The sequence below is a fragment of the Protomyctophum bolini genome (genome assembly GCF_963924005.1).
Source record: "Protomyctophum bolini genome assembly, chromosome: 21".
In the NCBI taxonomy this organism is placed as follows: Eukaryota; Metazoa; Chordata; class Actinopteri; order Myctophiformes; family Myctophidae; genus Protomyctophum; species Protomyctophum bolini.
In genome coordinates this window covers 24,687,623-24,697,777 of record NC_137882.1, presented here as the reverse complement: position 1 = coordinate 24,697,777, position 10,155 = coordinate 24,687,623, and the positions used below count along the sequence as shown (strand labels likewise).

The 10,155-nt window shown below is 41.4% G+C and overlaps 1 protein-coding gene across 1 annotated transcript; it reads right to left on the bottom strand.

Annotated features, from left to right (window-relative positions):
- Positions 1-1,703: 1,703 nt before the first annotated feature.
- ngdn (neuroguidin, EIF4E binding protein) lies at positions 1,704-9,300 on the bottom strand. Its single transcript, XM_080794212.1, has 11 exons — positions 9,267-9,300; positions 8,964-9,023; positions 7,139-7,210; positions 6,437-6,574; positions 5,945-6,029; positions 5,367-5,419; positions 4,963-5,083; positions 3,673-3,847; positions 2,676-2,829; positions 2,448-2,511; positions 1,704-2,307 (listed from the first exon to the last, which is right to left on the bottom strand). The coding sequence occupies exons 1-11, from the start codon at positions 9,285-9,287 to the stop codon at positions 2,288-2,290; spliced, it is 963 nt and encodes a 320-aa protein (XP_080650338.1). The 5' UTR covers positions 9,288-9,300; the 3' UTR covers positions 1,704-2,287.
- Between the last annotated feature and the right edge of the window lie 855 nt (positions 9,301-10,155).

The window sequence follows — 10,155 nt, the reverse complement described above, 5'->3', positions numbered from 1 at the left end:
ACACCTGTCGCTGATCCAGCCGACGCCTACTTCACTCCCCCCACCCCTGTCCGTCCGTCTGTCTGAAAGGGCCTTGATGCAGGAACTGGCCAGAGTAGATGCATGTTTTTATGATCGTGATATTTGAACAACAAAAAAAGTGGGGGCCATTGCTGTGTGGTTAGTGGGCCCGCCTGGGGAGCCAGAGCCCCTGGTTGTCACGCGTACAATACCAGGTCAGTGATGTGTCCTTGAGCAACACTCTGCCCCAAATTGCTCCCCGAGCGCCGGACTGGCTGCTCACTGCTCCTTGTTTATAGGATGGGTGAAATGTATATGTGCGCGTGTGTAAATACTACAAATATTTAGCAAATGTCTTCAGACAGAAATACAATTGTTTGTTTATTATTTTGAATTATTTCAGATTAATTTATGTCCATGTCTTTGCTGAACCAGTCTCCAGAGCCTGGCCATGTGAGGTCCTTGAGATTAAAATAATTGTGAAGTTCTTTTTTCGATTTCTCAAAATGTTCTCAGAATGAGATACACTGTGGCTATTGCAGGGCTTAAAGTCCTGGGGATGGATTTCAGTCATTTAATGAGATCAGTGCAGATTTGCAAACAAATATTTTGGGGGTTATTTTTCTTCTCTAAACCCTGGGCTATGTTTGGGGTCACAAAATTCGGTATAACATCAGTGTCCCTAGACTAGAGCTGTTAAGTTGGGGACCGCATGTAAATAATTAATCTTCTGATACCAATCATTTGAAATCATAGAAATGTAAGACATTTAAGGGGGAAAATTAACATTTTCTTTGATGGGGTGATTGTGTTTTATGCTATAGATTTGTCTAATCATCAGACATGAGCAATGCTTTGAATTCCATTCGTTAGATCGCAAATCGATGATCCCACTTCAACCACTTGGCAGCAGTCAGCAGACCATCGGCCTGGAGATCCCCCATAATGTTGGTGATTTTATTTCTGACTAATTGAACCATATAGCCTACCAGCAGCATTCATTGTATGTTCAATCACAAAGCAGCACTACCCATTGTCACCAGTGTGGGATGATTCAGAGCTTGTTGGGGTTTCATGCCTAGACTCTGTTGACATAGTGTGACCTCTTAGTGACACTCGTCCTGTCTGATGGGATGTCCTGGTGGTTCCTGTGGCAGAGTTGGGAGTCATCAGCTGATGCAGCACGTCAGGTCAGCCCTAGATGGTGAGGGCTTACCAGGCTTACAAAGGTTGGCTTCATCAGCAAACTCCCTCTTCCCTCATCTACAGACAGCATGGACTGTTCTGCATTGGTATGTGCACCCTTCAACATGTCCACACAACATTTCTCATGTAGCCTTGGACCTTAAGACTGTCAGATTTATTTTTATCAAGTCTGAGATGTCGGACTCAAAATAAACCTATGACAGTTTTGGTCCTATGCAGCAGTAATGCTAATTTCTCATTGTATTCACGATCAGTTTTACTGTCTCACACAGACACACACCCATGTTTGAACTGTTATTGAAATACATTTGCTTGACTTAAATCTTGATTTGTTTGGACTTGCTTGTCTTTCCTTAGCCATTTTATATATAGTTATTTATATAATGTATTACTCCTCTCCCAACAACCCCATCACCACTAAGAAGCATAGATAAGTCATGGCACGTACAGGCATAGTAGTATCCACTGATTGGTATATTGACATTCCCAATACAATATAAAGTGAAGCACCTGCATTTTAATAAGTGAATAAGAATATACAGCATACAAATGAACCTAGGCTTCCATAACACCAACAGTGACAAAGGCTGATCATGCCCCATTGATGAAATAATTTGTTCAAAAGTAGCCCAAACCAAGTATTGACTGCATACATTAATATACTTTTCAGATGGTCGACATTTCTTGATGAAAAAAATCTTGAGATTTTCATGAGCTGTATGCCATAATCAAAGTGTTTTAAATACTTCACTTTTTGAATTTTATTACGGAAGAAATGGAACTTTTACAAAAATATTTAAAATAAATTGGGAAGGAGCTGTATCTAGTTTATCATCTCATTTTAAATCCACGATGACAATGAAATCTTACCAAGCTTCGTTACATGACATCACAATTAAACATTCCAGAAATGTAGTCTAGATATTGTAGTTGTCTTTTTTATTATTTTTTTGTTTTGCTATTATTTCCCAAAACAATAGAAATAAACCCATTTGAAATATCCACGGAAAACTACATTTTGCATAATCTAATGCCGTTTGCCTTGTCTTCCGTCTTCTCCCAGCATCAGTGGTTTTTATTTCTATCTGGCTTTCTTGAAAGCTGAAAAGGACAGGAAAGGGGATGGTTATTAAATTAAAACAAGCTGAAGTTTATTCATACAAATGACATTTGACCACGGCCTGTTAAATAATTGTGGGCACTGAGCAGCAATTAGTTTCGAGTTTAGATTTGTTAATTACCTTTCCTTTTGGTTTTCTTCTTCATGGGATTCTTCCTTTTCTTAGGACGGGAATTATCCCCTTCCTGCAGAGACATTCATCAAGTTGTCAAAAATAATACTGTCATCATAACCGGGGGGCTTGTTTTGTTTTCATGGACATAAAATGTGCACTGTGACCCAATGGAACACAATGGCATCCATTCCGTTCTTTGCAATCACAATCTAGTTAGTGATTGGCTCAACTCACCTGTCGTCCCTCACCACCTGTCAGGGCTGAGATGTCACTGAAGTGTGTGATAGCATTGAGCTGACCGGACATTCCCATCAAGCCTCTCTTCTTAGCCTTCCTCTCACTCTTGGGCATGTTCAGACGAATCATCATCGACTCCTCATACTTTTTCCTGTGAAAAGGCAAAGCTCATCTTAAACTAGATAAAGTGCCTCCAGGGCAGGTCAGGTTGTGGCCTCCGGGTGGCGCTATAATAGGCCAATATGAAAAAGGGTGGCATTTCTTCTTACGCCTTGGATGGCAATTGGATGATTCGAGCTGAGGCATTTTGTTCCAAAGATGTTTTGCAAAAGTCCACCTGTTGGAGGCGCTAGAACAGGCCAATGTGAAAAGGGTGGGATATATTCCTCAGCCTAGTAGGAAAGTCTGTGAAAGATTTCACGTAAATTGCACGCCTAGTTCATGATTTGAGGCTTTTTGTTCATAACGGGCCAATCAGGAATATGGAATATCGGACAGATCCGGCTTGAACACATGACTATAGAGTGTGTGTGTAATGATTTGCGGGATCTGGATGAGTAATATTTAAAAAAATGGTTTTTCAAAAGTCGTCCTCCTGGCCAGGCCGTTCTGGAAATTTTTGGGCAGAGGTTCATCGTTCATCCAGGGAGTGTGTGCAAAATTTGGCATTGAGCGGGTTAAAGGTGCCAGAGATCAGCTGGTAACAGATGGTAACGGATTGACACGCACGCGGACAGACTGCTAACCATACTCTCTCCCCATGCCTTCGGCCTGGTGGAGACAATTACTACTTGTTGTATTACAGTATTTGGTTAATGTTGCTACAATTTTGAGGAACCGGTCGGAAACCAAATAATTTTACTCTCGTGTACACGAGATGCGATGCAACACATTCAATCTTGAACGTGATCATAACATATCTTCTCCATTTACCACATTACACTTACTGTATATATTACTAGATCGAGTGAATAATAGAACAGTGTGGTGGTACCTGTGCTGCTGATCACGGCTCTCCTTATCAGTCTGGAAGTCACGCCTGTCCCTGATCTCCTCGGGGGCGTCGCTGTACTGCTGTCTCAGCTCCTGGATGAGGGAGCTCCGCAGTGCTACCCGACGCTGCTTGTCCACATGCTCCTTCTTCCTGTCAGCTTCCGTCAGGTCGCCGTCTGGACACAGAGGACAGTATGAATGAATGGGGTGTGCCTGGGCTAGAAGGCCTGGGCTAGAGGACGGTATGAATGAATGGGGTGTGCCTGGGCTAGAAGGCCTGGGCTAGAGGACCGTATGAATGAATGGGGTGTGCCTGGGCTAGAAGGCTGGACAGTATGAATGCATGGGGTGTGCCTGGGCTAGAAGCCAATTGGGGGGCACCACGTTTTTTTTACAATTTTGGGGGGTTATTTTTGGTCACATCAGGGGCAATACCTACATTTACTGTAATTGGACAACATGATTTATACAGTATGACTACTACAACTATTACGTTTACATTTTTAATATTGCTAAAGGAAACAAATTACATGCGCTGGTCAACTAAGATTCCTCAAATCTATTTCACTTGCTACTTCTTTATAGTATTTTTTATATTTGATTGCTGTAATGTTTAGGTTACAAATATAATGAACCATAAACCTGATTGAACTGAGACTGATTAAACTGAAATGCTTGTCAAATCAAGCCCCTCATGGGTTACGCCAAAGCTCCACTGTAGCATCGTGGCGTCCGTCAGTGGAGGGAATGTTCCCTTTTTAATCAATGAAGTACTCCCCTGCCGACTGTTGCATTTTTTGACGCCAGTCGTCCTTGAGGAAATCACAGAACCCCCAACTTTCCTCCACCGCCGATGGGTGAATGTAATGCACATTGCTTTGGATAAAAACACTGTAGAAATGCACCATTTTACACTAGCATTGATTTCACAAAGCAGTATTATCAGGTGAACAGAAAACTCTTTTTCACTATCTGGCTGACTTTCTAATCCTGCTTTGTGAAATACATTTTTGCCTTGGGGATGTCGTCGTCCCCCTCCAAGGTTAATGGTAGGGGAAACACTGATCATGGGTGTCCAACATAACAGAAATGTGCAACTACACTCTACGCACAAAGATGACACAGGAGAAAGAAAGCTGCAGTGTTTTGGATCTGTCAACAGCAGCAAGTGAGAGGACCAGCACCACAGCAGCTGTCACTGCTCAATGAAACAATGGTGGCTCCATTTCAAACCTGTAAGATTATATCCAGATGGCACCAGAAAATTAATTGCATTGATGACAGACATTACCATAGTGCATTGGGGCGATCCTCGGAGGTACATATTTCCTTCCACCAGAGGGTGCAGGCGTCTTCGATTTAGAGGCTGCCTGGTTTCCATCTTCATCCTCAGACTCTTCTGATTCGCTGAGCTGTGAGATTGACACACAGCAGAGGAGACAATAACGAACAGCCTGTATAACTTTCAAAGTCATGCAGTGATGTTAAGCTGGTACATCAACAATTAACGATGTGACGTTGATAGACTGTCTTTAAATGACAATGAAACACTTTTTTTTTTAAAGAATACACCATTAACAATTTCCTGAATAAAGTACCCTGTGCAAAAATAAACAACCAAAACCTACAAACGCCTGATAGTTGAAACAGTTGTGGTATCTAGATATAATCGAAAGTACCAAGATAGAATCTTACTTTGCTGACAAGGTTCTCAGGATTAGGACGCAGCTGCAGTGGGTCGTTTTCAGCTAAAAGGAAAAATAAATGTTGATATATAAATATACTATGGACCAGTCTGACATGTTAAACCCATTGACAACTCACAGCATTGAGCATTCTTGACATTTATTCCAAAGCATACCATGTGTTAGCGTTTTTTTTTCTTCTCTCTCTCCAAGGAAGCCGTTAATTTTAGCATAATAGGAATGTAAACCTGGCATGACAAGAGGGTAACTATGCGCGTGACATCATCATACCCGGACGTTATACGTGAACGCCTACCGAGTGGCAAAATAAAATCGTGTGAAGTGAGGGGCGCTCTTATCATCATACATCATCACATTCCGTGCTCAGCCAATCAAATGATCACATTCCGTGGTACACCCAAACAGAAATGCAATCTGAATGCATTAAACAACGTTAAAACTCACTTTGCCACTCACTCTATGCATGCACATACCCTCTATAGTATACACACTATTTTATACACACACACACACACACACACACACACACCAGTGTTTTAATGAACAGATGTTTTATCGTCACCTCACCTAGGCTGCCAGTAACAGCTGCGCGCACCAGTTTATCAATCTGATATTTCAACTTGTGATCCAGGGGCCGCAACTTCTCCAGCACCTTGAAACAAGAGACACGCTTGATGATTTTTTTAATGCATCAAAGTTGTACATTCATAAGTAACTGCAATGGAAATGAAGTGAAAGGTTTCTCTAGTGAGCCTGTAACAAATGTTGTTTAATGAAACAGAGGAGAGAAGAGGGCACAATTTGTGCCGGGAGAGTTTGAGAGCAAGAGTGTCTGTCCTGTTTTGTTTGGTTGTTTATATCTGTCACTGTTTAACTTTTCTTGTTCTTTTTCTTGTTTATCGCATTTATATACCTTTTTTCTATATTTTTCATTTTATACTGCTTATCATTCAATTATATTCTGAAGTAATTTAAAAATATACAAAATGCCTAATATAAACAGCATTAAAAAAAGAGAGAGAGAGCGAGAGAGAGGTGTAAACGAAGGAGAAATCCCACCGTTCTAATGGTGACCAGTCTGTCCAGGGCTCCACTCTCCTTGATGTGGCCTCCTTCTGTTTTGATGCTGATGAGGTGAGTCAGGTCTTGCAGGTAGAACAGCAGGAGGTGGTACCTGAGGTCCAGAAAAGACAACCCCTGAGGCAGAGAGGAGAAGATGATGAGAGGGACAGAAACTTATTCATGACATGACATATGGTAAGTCAACTAGAATTTTACAGAATTTTCAAATCCCTACCATCAGTTTAGACCTGCTGATAGCAGATGCCAGTGTACTTCACTGAAAAGATATTTGATGTGGCAAATAATACGCACTCGAAACCAGTGGTTTTCAACCTTTTTCATATCAAGGCCCATTATTTATTCCGCATTTGAGCCACGGACCACCGAATATTTTTATATTGTTGGATAAGATTTTGTCCACAATTCCATGCTGTATTGATGTTGGTACCATTAGGAGAGATAACAGGCAAACGTTGATCAAGTAATGCAGATGTTTAACATTAATGTAACTCCACAGCATTTTACACTCTCAAGAGTTAAAGATCTAGAAGGGTCCATTTGGTTACCAACTTTCCATCATTTAGCTGGGGACCACCTGGAATACCCTCAAGGACCACTGGGTGAAAATCACTGCTCTAAAGTAACTGATTCAAGTTTCAGTCCATTGAAGAATGTCTTCTGACAAAATGGTATCCTCACCTTTGTTGTCTTAAATGCTCCCTCTTGGACCTTCTTTAGTAGCTCACGGACATGAGCTGTAACTGTAGCAACCTAAAAGGTGATGTAAAACAGTCAGACAAATCATAGTCAATAATTAACCCAGCTCTCACCCAGATTCCCCACCAGTAACGGTGTACTTACAATGTAGCCGCAATTTGCAACTCTAGATTTTTTTACAATGGGCTGAATCCAGAGTTGCAATAACCTCCATCAACTTCCTATGCATGTTTTTTGGTTTGTGATCTCCTGGTCTTAAATGACGTTAAACTCACCAACTTTGCAGCTGCAGTCCAAGCTTGAATTATCCTCTTTCAATCTGGTGTCGCTTGTTTATCATAAAAGTCCCCCGTAGACATGTTATGAGCTACTTTCTGTCCAAAATATTCCAAGAGTGACAATATCGAGCCGCCATTTAGATTTTTGCAACGTGCCGTAAAACAAGATGTGAGGGGGAGTGCTTGTTTAATAGCGTCCCTCCCTCCCTAGGGCGTCGGCCTCTTCTTTGGGTGTCTTACCTGCGCAGGTAAGATTCTATTAAACAAGCGCTCCCCCTCACATCTTGTTTTACGGCACGTTGCAAAAATCAAAATGGCGGCTCGATATTGTCACTCTTGGAATATTTTGGACAGAAAGTAGCTCATAACATGTCTACGGGGGACTTTTATGATAAACAAGCGACACCAGATTGAAAGAGGATAATTCAAGCTTGGACTGCAGCTGCAAAGTTGGTGAGTTTAACGTCATTTAAGACCAGGAGATCACAAACCAAAAAAATGCATAGGAAGTTGGAGGTTATTGCAACTCTGGATTCAGCCTAGCCCCTCTCGGAACCCTACATAAAGCTTTTATGAAATTTGTTTGCCGCTTTACGTAGGGTCCCTGGTCATGCTAAGATTTTCCAATGCGATTGTTGGAACGCGGATATAAACCAACTCAACCTTTCTTCGATCGGCGCGCTATTACCGCGCTTTTTATTGTGATTGATTACGGATGTGCGAACTATAAGTACCTTGCATACCTCTGATAAAATCTCCTGTGTCGCGGAAGCCGTTAAGTATTTTTAATCCATGTTTGATTAAAAATGTCGCTTTGATTTCTTCTTGTTTATTTACCGTTTATTGTACCGCCTCCCGATGTGCGGTTGGCTTTGCGGGCTACGTCCCTGCCTCTGATCTGCTCCGTCATAGCTGTAGCACCACTAGCTAGCCAGATAGGCGGTACAATGAGGTGTCAATAAACAAGGTAGGAAGAAGCGACATTTTTAATCAATCATGGATTAAAAATACTTAACGGCTTCCGCGACACAGGAGATGTGTCGGTATGGTATGTAAGGTACTTATAGTTCGCACATTCGTATGTCAAGACATGAATAAACATGGTAAAAGCGCGCAGATTCGTTTCTCATGGCGTGTTTACATTGTATTTGTGTGTGCGTAACTGGCGTCAGCCCAGCGTGGAGCAGGACCCAATGGGTAAAGTAAACAAAGTGTCAGAAACTTTACTACATTCGGGTTCTGCTTGCGGGGCTAGATTCAGCCCATTGTAAAAAAATCTAGAGTTGCAAATTGCGGCTACTTACAATGATAACCTGCGGTTGTTGTTTTTTTTACCGTTTATTTATACAGGTAAACTTTCCCATTGTTTCTTTTACATAAATAAAACACCACTTGTTGATGTCATTCTAAAATAAATCACTGCAAGCCTCGATCTAGTCACATAGTAGTCACTTAATACTTTTTTTTTGCTATACTGAATAATAATATATAGACACAAAGACACACACACACACACACACACACATTACCTGTTCTGTGAGATTGTTTAATAGATTTACGGCTTTAGGTAAATCCCTTTCAATTAAATCCTGCGGGGGGAAACAAACATTAATGTGGCAAACTAATTTAACTGAATGGAAATGCTAGGATTTTCAGCCACAATGCTAACAGGGCTAATGGATGTTACGTTCTTTAGCATAAAGCCATTTTACCATAAACCTATTCAACAGAACCTCGCGAACACGACAAAATATAGTAATTGATCTGGTATCTCAGATAAATCATAAATGATGACGTTATAAACTAATTATTGTCATTTGAGTTTCACTCACGTTGTCTATGGAGGCAGCCATTTTGAAGTCATGCCGTGTGTACAGTACAGTACGGGAGCCGCATAGGAACGAATGCGCGATGATGTCGTGCTCCGAAAAGAGCGAAGGTTAGAAAATAGCCGATCTACAGGCTCACCACCACCCACGTCAATTTGAATCACTATGCAAAATTGTAAATAAATGTGTCTAGGCCTAGTTGAAACAGCAAAATGATATGTTGTTTAATAAACTAACGGTATTTGTTTAATTAAACCTACATATTTTGTGACACTACTACAACACCAGTGGTCATCAAATGCTTTTCCAGCCTGTAAAGAGAGAGTAGAGACACATTAGATTAGAAAGACCAGACCAATCTGTGGTTCTCAAACTAAGGGCGCGTTCGGAAATACCGCACCGGAGCGCACGCCACTCACCTATTAGATTGCATTGCACAGTGCGCTCAGTGTGCTATTTCCGAACTCGCCCTAAGATACCCGCGGTAAGGCTAGGGTGACCAGATGTCCCTCTTTGCGTGGGACAGTCCCTCATTTCCAAGACTTTTCAGGCGTCCCACAAATTGAGACCCTGTCCCACATTGTGACTCATGACAGGCAATTGCATCAGTGTTCAAATGCCCTAACCCTAATAGTCTTCTGTTGTAAAGCGCGCTTATTGTCTCTTCCTGCAAGATGTGTTTTTAAGCATGTTAAAATAGCATAAAAATAAAAAATAAAGCATGATTTTAAAACAATGTGAGACACCAGAGTTTATAAATGATAGCCAATGGGCCTATGGTCGAATATGACATCAAGGCATTTAATAGAAAAGTAGTTCTCGGGTCATTGCTAACCCGGTACTCCAGTATCGCTTGTGTGGGACAACTTGTCCCACACAAGCGATACTTCTG